The sequence below is a fragment of the Giraffa tippelskirchi genome, chromosome 8 (genome assembly GCF_054371585.1).
Source record: "Giraffa tippelskirchi isolate mGirTip1 chromosome 8, T2T-mGirTip1v1.2.pri, whole genome shotgun sequence".
NCBI classification, from domain to species: Eukaryota; Metazoa; Chordata; class Mammalia; order Artiodactyla; family Giraffidae; genus Giraffa; species Giraffa tippelskirchi.
In genome coordinates this window covers 78,609,541-78,625,269 of record NC_137282.1, presented here as the reverse complement: position 1 = coordinate 78,625,269, position 15,729 = coordinate 78,609,541, and the positions used below count along the sequence as shown (strand labels likewise).

Genomic DNA, 15,729 nt, shown 5'->3' with positions numbered 1-15,729 from the left:
TTCTTTATCGTCTGAGCTACCAGGGAAGCCCATTGTCAGGGCGGAGAAGGGAATATTCACAAAATTTGAAGAAACCAAGTAGGTTTTTTTTGTTTTTTTGTTTTGGTAATACAGTGCTACTAGTGAGGAGAGTGGCATTCTTTGGTGGGGAATAGCATTTCACTTGTTGAGGTTCAGAGTTAGCATTCCTTGTGCTCAGGCTCAGTTGCAACTGCTCCTCTGCCAGTGTTGATGGGCAAGGAGATTTTCCTTCTTCATCTCGGGCATGTCTTTCACATAGGGAGCTACTGCCGAGCCCTGAGGTGAATCCACGGGCGTGTGGTTTTTCAGTCAAGCATGTTTATCTCTGGGGTTGGGATGCAGTTGGGAATGGCAATCACCTGGAATGTGCTTCCCAGAGCATGCAGTGCCCAGGAGAGGCCACTCCACAGCTGTCCAGGTGGCTGCCCTGTACCCAGGACCGCTGGCTTTGGACCGTTGGCACCCCTCCATCACGTGCGTCTTGTCTTCACGTAGGCTCCCGTGTTCCTGCTCTTCTTGGACTGCGTGTGGCAGCTGGTGCACCAGCATCCCCCGGCGTTCGAGTTCACAGAGACGTACCTGACCGTTTTGTCGGACAGCCTGTACATACCTATTTTTAGCACCTTCTTCTTCAATTCGCCTCATCAAAAAGATATGAACGTGGTAAGAGTCGCTCTTAGGAACCTGTGTATTGAAGAAGTCGTGTCTAACAAGTAAGATGTAAGAAGAGCGATGATGAAAATGATATTTTCTTTATAACAGTGATTATACAGAGGGCCCTGTCCTGAGTGCTCTCCAGGTATTGATATGTAATCTTCAAGTCCGAATTATTATCTCTGAGAGTGAGTCACTGAGACAGTGAGGCAGTCGCCCTGGGTCACAGGGTAAATATCGGGGCTGGGAGCCAGTGTGAGAGCTAGGGATTAAGCACATTAAAAGTAGTCTTTATGAACAGCTCAGATGCCTTCTCTTCTACTTGATGGATGCCTGGAGTGACTCAGAAGAGAATGGAGGCCGACCAGGAGAGCTCGGCTTTCGCTCTCCGCCTTAAACATCTTTACAGTCTTCCTTGAGGCCCTGCTCCCGGGGCTTCAACTGCACTATCACGGCTCCGACTAGCCCTTTGGGGGCCTGGGGTTTGCTGGAGCTACCCTTCAGGTGGATCTTACCACATCTCCCAGGGAGTGGGAAACAGCCCGGGCCTCCAGTCACACAGCCCTGCTGCTCACCAGCCTCGTGGCCTCAGGTGGTTCACTTCCGTTTTCCCAGCCTCCATTTCCCCAAAGGTAAATTGGAAAAATAGGAGCGACCTCATGAGGGTGTGGCGAGCGTGTTCAGCACAGTGGCCAGCACAAGTTCTGCTGGAGGTAATGTGTCCTGCCTCCTCCCCACCTAAACCCATTGGTGAGCGACCACCGACGGCCACAGCCTTCACGTGCGGTGCCACGGAGGCCAGGTCTCAGGGCCGGCCGAGTGCGCCATCCTGGAGCCTGTCTCTCCGCACTGTCTGCTTTCCTCGGGCCTCCCTGCAAACACCGTGACCTGTGCTTATTTTGGCAGGGCAGGGAGAGCCAGGACTCACAAAGCCAGCCTTTGAATCTGCTCACCGTGTGGGATTGGTCTGTGCAGTTTGAACCCAAAGCCCAGACGTTGCTCACAAACCCTCTTTACGTGGAGAAGCCAAAACTGGAGAAAGTCCAGCGGAAGGGAACGCATTTCAAAGTAAGAGTTGTGTGTGTCTAACCCCCTCGTCTGTGCAGAGATCTCCTTGTCTGGAAGGATTACATTTAACCTGCGGATTCTGAGCACAGTCACAGAGTCAAGACTGTGACAGGCAGGTTGTCAGGGCCCCTGAGAATCCTTGCCTTCGGCAGATGCATGTTTGTCCTGAGTGTCACTGGGGATGCCGCGGGGAATAGAGGGTCTCAGCCCTGCCCAAGTGTGATTGATAGAGCAGAGGGAACGCTGATCACAGTGTGGGTTTTATGTCATCTGTACCAGTTAAGTCTTCACTAGCAAGGCCTCTCTTCATGCTAAAAATGGTGTTTGTGACTGACATGTTCTATCAGGGGCCACAGAGCTCTGGCACAACCACCTCCCCACCCATTCTGTTGGAGCTGGAAGACAGCCATGGGCACCATGTAGGCAGACGGGCCTGGCTGTGTTCCAGTATTTACAGAGGCTCGCATGGGCCAGATTGGTCCCGTGGGCTGTTATTTGCGGACCTGGGTTTAAATGACAAACATCAAATTATTCGGGTTTCCCTGTAGATATTTGTTCCTGATTTTACTAGTTATTAAAACTCCGACATTCCCTAGATGATGTATGATGTACTTGGCATGTCTTGTTCTGTCTCCTGACTTGGGAGCCCCCCACAAAGAGGAGAGCAGAGTGGTCAGTGATGGTCACTCGCAAGTCAGAGCATGTCACTGCCTTCTCCACCACCATCTTTTGATTCAGAAGTCCTGCGGGGCTCCTGTTAGCCTAGCCAGTTCTGGTGTGGGAGATGGCTCCATTCTAAAGGGGCTGGGGGACCTATGAGTCAATGCCAGCACTCACAGAAGGTGCCTCTGCTGGCTGCCGCTTCACCCCTTCAAGTGTCCTCAGGCCCAGGCTGGGTGTTAGCGCTCTTGGTTCAACCTCTGTCCTGTCTGCTGGGCCAGAACTGCCTTGTGCTCCAGCAGTGCCAGGCCAGAGGTCAGTTTTGTCGGTGTGCTGTGCCCCCTGGTGGCTGCACACACGCCTCCCGCCGGGTCAGGATAGCCCAGCTGCCCCCACCAGAGGGACAAGGGCCCTCAGAGGTCTGAGGGAGGAATGAAAGCTCTACCTGTAAGTCCATTTCTCTGCCCAGGCCCCGTTTTTCTGAGGGTCCCTTCTCGTAGGTGGGAGTAGAGAACCTAAGGGCCCAGGTTCCAGGAGCTGGCCCGTGGGAGAGGCTTGAGCTGCAGGTCAGGGCATCTGAGGTTGTATTAGCTCATGCAGGGTCAGCGCTGGGCTGACGAGAACCATTGAGGCCGTTGGGTGAGGAGTCCTGGCGTCAGGCTTGGGGCCTCTTGTTGGGGGACAGGCAGCCTTGGGAGACGTTCTGTAGAGACCAAAGAGCCATGGCCAACCACGGCTGCCCTGGGAATGCCCAATGCGCTGCCCTGGGAATTACCCCTCGAGACCATGGGGTCCGCTCAGGTATAGGGTCCCAGCCTCAGCCCCAGGCCTTGACCAGGCTACAGGGACACAGTGCTGCCCCCACCTGGCCTGTCCAGCACACTCCATTCACTTTGGGCTTGAGAGAAGGGCTTCCAAGACACGGGGGGCTCTGTTAAGACTCCGGGCTCCCTCCGGAGCCAGACTGTGTGAAACCACACCTGGCACTTGGTAGCTGGGGCCTTTGCTTTTGACTTAACCACTGTGCCTTAGTTTTCTCATGTGTAAAATGGGGCAGTAATGGTGACTCTGAGAACTGGGTGAGTGATTGCATGTTAGGTGCTGAGCATGGAACCCGGCAGGCAGCGAAGGTCCCACCTGTTTCCCTATCCCTGACTCACCTGGGTCACTGGGCAGAAGAGGCCAGCCCCCAACTCTCCTGCCCCCAGTTGGAAAGTCAGAAATCCTGGTCATCTCTGACTTGGGGTGTTGTGAATGGTTTTGCTTTCTACGTTATATTTTTATTGTTTGTTCTACACTCCATAATAAGGATGAACTACTGGTAGGAACATGTTACAGAGTTAGGCACCTAGCCCCCAAATAAAACTTCTGTCTCTTCTTATTTCACATGACACGTCAGGAGTAAAAGAGATGGGGAGAAACAGCTCCTCCTCAGATTTTTACCTTTATCTTTGGGCACCAAGGATCTGTTGCAGCTGGCCTGACCATCCTCACAACCCTCTCCCAGTGCATCCCTAAATACGGCACCTAGCTTTGGCTTCAGGTCGAATTCCTGAGGAGGACCAGCGTGTAGACGCTCGCAACATCTTCCACCCTGTGCAGCTCGTCCACAAGAATATCCGGCCCATTTAGACAGTTCTCAAGTTCCTTTTGCTCCCATCTGTCTCTGTCCAAAAGAACCTTTGTGACTTAGGCTTGACCTCCCACTGGATGCCTGACCTCCCACAAGTTAAGCCTGTAAGTTATTTCGTTGGAGCGACAGGCTCTTCAGGTCGTTGGCACTGCTTCTTCACAGGTGTTCAGAATATTGTGGAAGCGAGCCCCCTAAGTTTCTCAAAGAAGAAACATTCTGCTCCCTTCACAAATGAATAGGCCTCATCTCCAAACTCCCCTAACTCATCATCTGCCTCTCTTTTTATTCACCTATTTACCGGCTGTGCTGGGTCTTTGTTGCTCCAGTCTGGCTCTTCTCTAGTCGCGGTGAGTTGGGACTAATCTTGGTTGCAGTGCTCGGGCCTCTCGTTGCGATGGCTTTTCTAGTTGCGGAGCTCTAGAGCTGGGGCTCGGTAGTTGTGCACGGTCTTACTTGCCTCTTTGCATGTGGAATCCTTCTGGACCAGGGATCGAACCCATGTCCCCTGCATTGGCAGGCGAGCTCCTCACCCCTGGACTACCAGAGAGGTCTTCATCCACCTGTCTTAACTTCAGCTTGTTCTTCACGAGTGCTTAATACCCTGCGCCTGGTCTCACCCATTTGTTTATCAACCCAGCATGCATCTGATATGCTCATCATGGAATAAACAGGCATCCCCCACCCACCCACTGCCACTTTCTCTCTGTGTGTGATGGCATTGTAATGAATTTGCGTTCACAGGGCAGTTCTCATGACTTTTCTTAAAGTAGGATTATGCTTTTCGGTTTTTTTTGGATGGAAACAACTGTCATTGTGCTCTTGGGCTAACCAGAGAACTTTTTTATTTGTGTTTTCTCTCAAAGCATCAAAGACAACTTTCTCTGCCCCTCACCCAATCGAAATCATCTCCCAAAAGAGGATTTTTCAGGGAAGAAACGGATCACTTAATTAAAAACCTGCTGGGCAAGAGAATCAGCAAACTGATCAACTCCTCGGAGGAGCTGCAGGACGGCTTCCGAGAGTTCTATGACGGCTGGCACAGCAGGCCCCCCAGCTACCAGGGACTGCTGCTGCCTCACCTCGAGGGCCCGGAGATCAAAGTCTGGGCCCAGCGCTACTTGCGCTGGATTCCGGAGGCCCAGATCCTGGGTGGTGGCAGAGTGGCCACCATGAGCAAACTCTTGGAGATGATGGAGGAAGTCCAGCGCCTACAGGAGAAAATCGAGGCAAGACACCACAGCCAGGAGGCCCTCCAGGCAGAGGCCGCCTCGCCACCGAGGACATTGAGCCGCTTGTCCTCCTTGTTCCCTTTCGCGCTGCTGCAGCGCCATTCCTCCAAGCCCGTCCTGCCCACCAGCGGGTGGAAAGCCCTGGGAGACGAAGACGACTTGGCCAAGCGAGAAGACGAGTTTGTGGACCTAGGGGACGTGTAACTGGCCTGCTGGGTGGCAGTGAGAGAGGACCCTCGCAGGCTGGGACAGGAAATTGGACACTTCTGCTCTCCACGTCGTCGTGTTGCGCTAAACCCAACTGCCAGGGAAAGCCTGGGTCTTCTGGAAAAGAGCTGGTTCTCATTTCTCCCCTCCCCCCAGTTCTGAAAGACTATGCAGTTGAAACCCGTATCTCGAGTATTATTGAAAGGAGTTAGTGTGTGACCTGTAATACAGCTGTGGCCAGTGTCCTCTGCGTTAGTATCACTAAGACCCCACGGTCGCTACTTTACTACTTAGAAAGGGCTTTGGTAAGCTGTTCTTGGACGCTATATGGTCCTCACATCTTTCCTGTGCCAACGTGCTTTATCCAGTCGTCAGGAGTAGCGTCTCTCTAGCCCATCCCAGTTCAGAGCAAGTTCAGCTTTACATGATTGTGTGTGTGTGTGTGTGTGTGTGTGTGTGTGTGTGTACATGTGTTGGATTAAGAGATTCAGATAGTGGTGTTAAGATGTGTAGCCTTCATTTCCAAACCGTAGCAGTTTTCCTATGTCCTCTTGCCATGCGTGTCACCATCCTGACGTTTCCAACCATCCCCAGACTGTGTCACTTTATGTGGGGACGGGGGGGCTGGCTCGTCGGCCGACAGCTCCAGGTCCCCCACCCCCACCCCGCTCCGCCACCGGCTCTGCACCGCTTTCCACCATCCTTTCACACTTCCTGCCTTGGTGTACCTCGTCCTGGGATCTTGCTGCTAAGCCTGTGGGTCAAACTGGGGGAATCTTTTAGGTTTGCCCAGAGGAGCTTCCATTCTCCCGGAGGCATGCAGTGTTTGAAAGAGGTTGCTTCGCCTTTTTCCAACAGGATGCCGAGGCTTCAGAGCGTCTGTGACTGCCATCCTGAGGCAGTTTCTCGAGTTTCTGCTACCTTACAGACCGGTGAAGAAGATCACTGTTGAACGCGGCCATCATAGGGAAGCGGTCAAGCATAAGTCTCAGAAGTGATGGTGACCACATAGTACCTCAGCAATTTAAAAAGCCATAGAAGAAACTTGACTATGCCTGATAACCTTCCTGGATCTGCTGTCTAAATGATTTATAATTTTTAAGTGCCAGAAAAGCACACTTAGTGAGGACCCGTTTTTTTCATTCTCCGTGGAAACCTGTTCAGTTCCACAAAAGGAAGTGGGAAAAATGATCTCACGTCAGAATGTTCCCTATCAGAAGTTTGCCTTTTGTATCCGTTTGCTCTCCAGTATGGATTCCAATTTGAACATTACCTGTTTAGAAAAGCGTTCAGTTGCTGAAGGGCAATAGGAAAATTTGAAACTGTTGACAAGCAGGAGTTTCTCGGTCTGCACTGAATCGTCTTGTACACCACGAGAAATTGCTTTGCGGCCTCCCCAAGCCATGTTGATGCTTAAGCCTTGTTGGTCTGTTAAGACGATGGAGATCGAGGGGAGGGCAGGATTTATGCATCTGGGGCCAAACACATGCCCAGTCTTGGTTGCCTTAAGAGACTCACTAGTAAGGTCAGTGTAGGCTTGCAGTGGGGACTTTAAAATGACCCTAATTCATTGGCTATGTTCTGTGGGCCTTTTTAAATTAGCACTAACCTCCTTTCCCTGCCCCACTGCCTCCCAGATACACTATGGAGTTAACTAGTTTTGTTACCATATTATAATGGGAATATTTATACAGTAGCCTCTTCAGTCTTAAGATCTTAGTGATTTTCACTCCAAAAATGCCCGGTGTGATGCTTTACACTCCATAAAGTATGGTTTAAAGGCACAAGGTCATGGCCCCTGTCATAGCAGTTGAATGTGCATTGAAATATTTTTCTATGATTTTTTTAAAATAAAATTACAATAGAAAAATAAGCTGTTTTAACATGTAAGGTCATGACAGTTTATGTATTTATATCTGAAATGAGATTTCTATAAACTTGTATTTGTGTACAGGATTCTCAGTGGATTTATATATTGTGACATTTTTATTCAAGATTGAGATATGGAATATGGTTAACAGTAAAAGCTAAAATGAGATCATTTACTTTGTCTAAAATGCTGCACTGTGCACGATTGGAAATGTATATTAATTTCCTGTATATAATATCTTGAGTTTGTTTATACCTCCAAGTTTTTACACTGAAGATAAATTAGCTTTAATTACATTAGAAACTTTTTTTTTTTTTAAGGGAATAAGCTGTTGGGCTAAATCTGTATAAATGTGCTTTTTATTTTCTGGATGTACAATGAAAGTTTATACTTGGATTTTACTGCATCATATCTGATTGCAGAAATTAAAGCACAGTTTACAATACTGTATTTGGTATGGTTGGTATAACATGGAATAATTATTTTCATTTAGTCACTGTGTGTGTCGTGGAGGGAGGTGGTTGGTTGGTTAGTGGGTGGATGGAAAACCAATAACAAAATAGAGATTTAAAATTTCAGGAGGTGATAAAATACTATGACAAAAAATAAAATAGGGTAGTGAAAGGTTGTTGCTGAGCCACAGAAAAACGGCCGGGATTCTTGGCCTCTGGAGAAGAATTCAATCCGGGGCCAGAGACGAGGCTGGATCGCTCAGAGCTTTGGTGTGATAAAGTTTTATTAAAGTATAAAAGAGATAGAGAAAGCTTCTGACATAGGCATCAGAAGGGGGCAGAAAGAGTACCCCCTTGCTAGTCTTCAGCTGGATGTTATATAGTTACTAGCAGTTTGTTAATGAAAGAAAGGAATGTCTTAAACTGAGAATGGCACCAGACCCCTCATCCATAAGATGTATTTTGGAATAATCTGGGCACCGGACATTCTGGGTCATAAAACGATTGACTTGAATTTTGCAGAAAGGCAGATCATGCAAATAGTTTCATTTACATAGATTAGGGGAACAATGTCTGAGTATTACATACTGGTTTGCCAAGTAGGTTCTGAGCCATTAGGCGGAAGACAGCGTTTGGGGTAAATGCACAGTACATTAACATAGCTTAAGACAAACATTTCCATAAGAAAAATGCATTGGTTAACTCAAAGTTTGAGAATAGTTAACTTCAGGTGAAACCAGGTGTCATGGCAACACAGTATTTTAAGAGAAACCTCTTTTAAATTTGTATAGAGAAGGGAAAAAAATATCGCTAGTTTGTTTCCTTCTGCCGCTTAAGAGAGAGAAAATGTCTGGAGTGTTTGCAGCCTATTTCCTCCGTTTGGAGACCCCTGGCTTTCCTGCCTGTTGTCCTCTCAGTAGGACCCTATAGGGTAAGGAGGTGGTGCTAGTGGTAAAGAATCTGCCTGCCAGTGCAGGAGACATAAGAGACTCAGGTTGGAAGATCCATCCCCTGGAGGAGGGCATCGCAACCCACTCCAGTATTCTTGCCTGGAGAATCCACATGGACAGAGAAGCCTGGCGGGCTACGGTCCATAGGGTCGCACAGAGTTGGACACAACTGAGGTGACTTAGCATGCATGCATGCCTATAGGGTAGGTGAAGGGAGAGAGTTTTTTAACCCCTAAAATTAAATATCACTGCCTCTTTGCTTTTGTGGGGATATATAAAATGAGAATAACTTTGTCGATGGAAGGGGTTTGATGCAAGAGAAAAGGCTTTGTTTCCTGCCTCAAGAGAGTAAGCAGGCTGGCCTGGGTGGGATGGTGTGTACAAGGAGGACTTTTTCCTCATTCATTTGTTCAGTGTTCGTCTGTGAGATTGAGACCTATCGCTGTTGGTTGAGAAGCTCTGTTCTCTGTCCTCTCCTGCCCGTGGCCCTCTCCCCCGGCTCTGCTCACCCCTCTGTTGCTGTGGACCGGGCCCGTCACAGGGCTGGTTCCGAGCCATCCCTGGAACTCCGTATGCTCCCACTGCTGCCACACCGCCCTCACGTGTGTCAGGTACTTGACATTTGTGTTAAACTCCCGTTAGAAGTTCTGGCCCCTACAAGTTAGCAGTGCATGCATGCTAAGTCACTTCAGTTGTGTCCGACTGTGACCCTATGGACTGTAGCCCGCCAGGCTCCGCTGTCCGTAGGATTCTCCAGGCAAGAATACTGGAGCGGGTTGCCCTTTACTTGTCCAGGGGATCTTTCCAACCCAGGGATCCAACCCACATCTCTTACGTCTCCTGTATTGGCAGCAGGTTCTTTACCACCTGCGCCACCTGGGAAACCCTGAGGATAGCCGACTCCAGTCCTGTTTTCCACATTTATTAACTGGCTCTTGGACTGGGGAGGACTCCCTCTCTCCAGGTCTTGCTTGTTCCTGGATTTCCAAGTGAGGGCCGTGGGGGGACTGAGGGAAAACAGGGCCGGGAGAGGAAGAGGGAGCATTTCATCTCCCATCCAGTGTGAAACAGGACAGTGAGGAGAGGTGGCTCCGGCTGAGAACAGACTGCCTGGTGTCGGGACCGGGCGACGAGTCAACGCAGGCACAAACGCGGGATTCCTCGGCTGAGAAATAAGTAGATACAGACACAGCGGGGTTGAGAGGATCACTGCAGTCAGTGATGATTGTTTATTTTTACGCACAGATTTTTATACCCTTATACCAGGAAATTCTTATACAATACATTCTTTGCACCAAAGATCACATAAGGAACATAACGCAATCAATCAAGATCTTAAGACTTTGTTTCTCAGGACTCAGGTCGTAAAAGCCATTTGTCCTGCGTCAGATGCGCTCCAGGGGCTGCAAGATGTTTCCTTAAGGTTAATGATTAATAAGGGGTGGCGGGACAGAGAGCCATGTCTGGAATTAGACCCTTGAGCCAACAAGGCAGCTCCCAAAGCAGATCCTGTTTGTTCTCAGGCTGCCCCCCACACCTGGCTCCTGTGCCTTCATGTCACCTCCTGGCCTGGAAGGTGAGTGGACAGGCAGAGGGAACCTGACCTCTCGCTTGTTTTCTGAGCCCCTCCCGTGGTTGTGCTCACTGGTTGTGCTCACTGTTCGTCAACAGGAGAAGAGTCTCCTCAGCTGTGCCTGTGCCCTGCTGGGCCCTAGGGCATTTGTGAAGCCCACCCCGGGGCAGGACCACTGCAGGGCCAGGGGACAGGGCCTTCAGTGACAGGTCCTTCCACACAGAGCCTTCTAGCAACACACTCACTCTTAAAAATACTAGATGGGGGTGGTTCATCTAATAAAAATATTAGATGGTGTTTGTGCCATGTGCTCCAGTGTAACCAGGTATTGTGCAAGGGCTTATACAGGAATGTATTGACAATCATGGGTAATAACAAAATAACTGATTAAGGGTCATTTATGTATTGAACAGGGAAGTTATTTGTTAGAATGATGGTTCTGTATCTTTAAAAACAGACAACTTGGTCTATTTTGTGGTTCAGGCCCAGGTTCTTTTAAATTCTTTGGTCTTTAATCCTCCCATGATACCCTCTGCCTTTAGCAGTTTAAGGATATGAAGATATGTAATCATATGGAGATATACACAGTCCTAACCAGTGGACCTCCAGAGAAGTCCTTGACTTTCTTTTTAAAAAATCTAGTTTTGCTGGTCAGTCCAGTTTTTGCTAACTTAAAAAAAAAAAGTTAAGTTTGAATATTCCTTTTGTGAAAAGCTATGTGGCTTTGGTTTGTTTTAGTCTTGAATGGAGGACTTTTCAAATAATCATCTTCACAGAAGTTTGGGGCAGGCGAGTGCACTGCTAATCCCCAGCGCTGAAAGGGCACAATGCGTGCCATTCCTGGGCTGGGAAGGAATGCGGAGGGGCGACATTTCATCCCTCAGACTGACCTGAGGACCTTGGCCTGGAATGCGCTGCCGCAGGGAGAGCTGAACACAGCCCAACCCAAACTATACCTAGAGTGGAGAACAGTAGATTGGGGTGAGGGTAGAGGTGTAGGGGCAGGGATGGGCTGGGAAAAGGGCGGGAAGACTTGTTCCAGAATGATGGCAGCATTCTGTATCTTTATTTTATTGTTTTTGTTCTTAGCCGCACTGGGTCTTCATTGCTGCAAGTGGGCTGTCTCTAGTTGTGGTGAGCGGGGGGTACTTACCTCATTGCAATGGCTTCTCTTGTTGCAGAGCATGGGCTCTAGGGTGTGCAGGCTCAGTTGTGGCGCACAGATTTAGTTGCTTCGGGGCCTGGGGAATCTTCCCAGAGCTGGGATCGAACCTGTGTCGCCTGCATTAGCAGGCAGAGTCTTAACAACTGGACCACCAGGGAAGTCCAGCATTCCACACTTTTTTTAATTAATTAATTTTTAAAATTGAAGGATAATTACAGAATTGTGTTGTTTTCTGTCAAGCCTCAACATGAGTCAGCCATAGGTATACATATGTTCCCTCCCTCTTGAACCTCCCTCCCATCTCCTTCCCCACCCCACTCCTCTAGGTTGATACAGAGCCCCTGTTGGAGTTCCCTGAGACATATAGCAAATTCTCATTGGCTATCTATTTTACGTATGGTATTGTAAGTTTCCATGTTACTCTTTCCATACATCTCACCCTCTCCCCCCCTCTCCCCATGTCCATAAGTCTGTTCTCTATGTCTGTTTCTCCATTGCTGCCGTGCAAATAAATTCTTTGGTACCATCTTTCCAGATTCCGTATATATGCGTTAGTATACGATATTTATCTTTCTCTTTCTGACTTACTTCACTCTGTATAATAGGCTCTAGGTTCATCCACCTCATTAGAACTGACTCAAATGCCTTTCTTTTTATGGCTGAACAATATTGCATTGTGTATATGTACCACAGCTTTTTTATCCATTCATCTGTCGATGGACATCTAGGTTGCTTCCATGTTCTATTTATTATAAATAGTGCTACAGTAAATGTTGGGGTACATGTGTCTTTTTCAATTTTGGTTTCTTCAGGGTATACAGCATTCTACATCTTGATAAGCATTTGGCTTATACAGGTGTGTGACAAATCTCCATGAAATTACATTTAAGCGGTGTGTTTCACTGTATTTAAATTTTGCATTAAGGGCATATTAAGCAAATCTTGAACTCTAGTTAATGATACTGCCAGCAAATTATTTATGGGGAAATGCTCTGTTGTCTGCATTTTACTTTCAATGGCACCAACACTATGAGGGATTAATGGCTGGGTAGAGGGATGGACATGGCTGGATATGTGATAAATAATAGATAGTATAGATAAAATGACAGTGATGTGATCTCGAGCTGGGTGTGTGGGAGTATGAGTGTCCACAAAATTCTTTAAAACTGACTGTGTTTGGAAGTTTTCATAATAAAATGTTGGATTTTGGAGACTTCCCCAGCAGTCCAGTGATTAAGACTCTTTGCTTCCAATTCAGGGCCCTTGGGTTCAATCCCTGGTCAGGGAACTAAGATTTCACATGCCATGCAGCGTGGCCAAAAAGTGAAAAAAAAAAAGGTTGGATTGTTTTGGAGGAGGCCATGCCTCCAGCACGCAGGAGCCTATTTCTCCAGCCAGAGACTGACTCTGTGCCCCCTGCAGTGGGAGTGCGGCGTCTTAACCACTGGACCAGGGAATTCCGTGGAAAATTTTTAAAATAAACCCTTCAAGAATTAATTCTAAACAGAGAGGAGAAAGGTGCCTAGGACTTTATCAGTCTTTTATGAGAGAAGAGAAACCCTATCCTTATAAAACTACCAGGAAGGTATAATGAAACTCAGAGAAGGAGCCGGAACGTTCATGTTCTCCCTCCTCCACCTCCCAGAGCCCCTGTTTCCATCATCTCTGCACCTTCATTTTCTGTTGCCTGGATCATCATTCTAAACTCCTTTCTCTCTGCTTTTGGTCCCTTCTCTCATGTTGCCAGTGAATCTTCCTAAAGTAGTCATGTGATTCTTTTGTTCTTTTTGACTCGAAAACATGTGATGGATGCATCCATTAGAACTCTGGGTTACAGTATCTTAAACCAAAAAGAGACTGTGAGTTTGAAGGTGGAGGTCAGAGATGCTGTTGGGTCTCTGTCCCTGAAGCCCATGTAGTCTTTTTTTTTTTTTTTAATTTGGCTGCTCTGGGTCTTAGTTGCAGCAAGTGAGTTCATTGCAGCATATGGGATCTTTAGTTGCAAAATGTGGGATCTAGTACCCTGATCAGGGACCAAACCTACTCCTGCTTTGGAAGCATGGAATCTTAGCCATGGGATGACCAGGGAATTCTCCCTAAAGCCCATGTATTCTATTCTGAGCATTCTTTGCTGCTCTTGGGTCTGCACACCAGCTTTCTTGTCTTCCCAGTTGATGAAGTGGGATGAAACTTCCACAGCAACTGTTTTCAACAGACCAGTCAGATTGAATTGGAATCTTGGTCCCATTCCAGATCCGGAGTGGAGAGTCTGGGCCAGCCAGCTGTGGGGCGGGGTCTTCACTGGGCCACTCCCACCAGCTCTGAGTGTGCTGTGTGCTTGCCTGCCCAGCACAGATGCCAGCTGCTCACTGCTTGTTAATTGTGAGGCAGTCATCTTTGTCAAATTCTCAAGTTTCGTCATATTATGAATGTCACATTTCTGTGTTTTCTACATTGACTGACAGCGGCCCCCATCAGGGTCTGAGGAGTGTGATAGTTAAGGGGTGGCCTCTCTAGAACCAAACTACCTGAATCTGAACCCCTGATTCACAACTTATGAACTGTGGGACTTGGCTGACTTACCTCCCTCTCAGTAAAATGGCAGCATTCACAGAACCCATCTTATTGGAGCTTTGGAGGATTAATGATGAGTTCCTCTTAAGTGTCTATTACATAGTAGATGTTCAACAAATGTTAGCTATTATTATGTGGTCATTTAAATACTTTATGTAAACAGAGGTGTGTGTGTGTGTGTGTGTGTGTGTGTATAAACTTAACCAGGAGCAGTTAACATTTGAAATACCCCAAACAGGAATCCAAGTTCCAAAGGTGGCTATGTAAGCACTTCAAATGTTCAAAATCTACCTCCAAAGGTTTGCTGAGCATCTTCTAGCAGTGAGATGTGTCAGTACTTGGGATATACTCTTGCCCCGGCCCACCACAGATTTCCAGAAGCTACTGACTTAGCAGAAGAGTGTCACAATTATACAATGGCCAAGTTGGCTTGGATCAAGTCACGACCTCAATTCAATCATTATATATATCAGTAGTTAAGATGTACTGAATGTTCAGTCATAGTCATATCTGGGGGAACTCCTCCCTCTTCCCTTCAGTTGTATGGGAGGCTTAGGGTATATGAAGTCTGCCTGCAGTTTTTGGTTCATTATGACTGCCATCTAAGGTCTCTATGTCTTTGTTTTTTAAATTAATTAGTTAATTTTTGGCTGTGTTGGGTCTTTGTTGCTACACGCGGTCTTTCTCTACTTGTGCCAAGTGGAGACTACTGTTCACTGTGGAGCACGGGCTCTAGGGCATATAAGCTTCAGCAATTGCAGCACATGGGCCCTAGAGTACATAGACTTCAGTAGTTGCAGTGCACGGGCTTAGTTGCCCTGTGACAGTTGGGATCTTCCTGGACCAAGGATTGAACCTGTGTCCCCTGCATTGGCTGGCAGATTCGTAACCATTGGACCACCAGGGAAGTTGCTCTGTGCCTTAGTTTGGATTTACCCAGTAGCCAAGACTCTGAGACTAAGGTTTGAATGCAACTTGTTTATCTGGCAAGTGATCCCAAGTAGCAGTGTGAAAGAGTGAACAAATTAGGAAAGGGCAAGTGCCTTCACAAGCAAGTTACTGCAGTGAGCGATGGGGCCCAGCCCTGCCGGGAACCCTCTGAGAGACCATCTGCACTTAGGAGGGTGTTGATTATACCCATATCTCTTTTTAAAAAAGCAATTTGTTTTTGGTTGCGCTGCATCTTTGTTACTGCTAGCGGGCTTTTTCTAGTTGTGGCGAGCAGGGGCTACTCTTAGTTGTGATGTGTGAGCATCTCTTTGCAGTGGCTTCTCGTTGCAGAGCACCGGATCTAGGTGCACGGGCTTCAGTAGCTGCAGCACGCAGGCTCAGTAGTTGTGGCTCTTGGGCCCTAGAGCACACTGGCTCCAAATAGTTGTGATGTGCCAGCTCAGTAGTTGTGGCTTGTGGACCTAGTCGCTCTGCAGCATGTGGAATCTTTCCAGACCAGAGACTGAGCCGGTGTCCGTCCCCTGCATTGGCAGAAAGATTATTGTCCACTGTACCACCAGAGAAGTCCCCATATCTCCTTATCTTGCCTCACTCAGCATGGTCTTGTGAAAATTCCTCTAAATTAGGAGGTAGAGTTCCAATGCATTTTATATAATAGCGCCTCAAAGAGCATCATAAAGGACTTTTGTAACAGCTGACCCTTTCAGCTCTCTCCTACCTCA

At 47.8% G+C, this 15,729-nt stretch overlaps 1 protein-coding gene across 6 annotated transcripts in view; it reads left to right on the top strand.

The window, feature by feature from the left end:
- Positions 1–7,792, top strand: part of MTMR12 (myotubularin related protein 12) — a 69,248-nt gene extending 61,456 nt beyond the window's left edge. For 2 of the 6 annotated variants that reach the window (XM_081521417.1, XM_081521416.1), the window contains exons 14-16: positions 517–684; positions 1,582–1,743; positions 4,900–7,792. In XM_081521417.1, the coding sequence (XP_081377543.1) occupies positions 517–684; positions 1,582–1,743; positions 4,900–5,469 (900 nt within the window). In that variant the 3' untranslated portion in view covers positions 5,470–7,792. The remainder of the gene's footprint in view (positions 1–516; positions 685–1,581; positions 1,744–4,899) is intronic. The other 4 variants (XR_014062517.1, XM_081521420.1, XM_081521418.1 and 1 more) reach the window with 4 other exon arrangements.
- Positions 7,793–15,729: the final 7,937 nt, after the last annotated feature.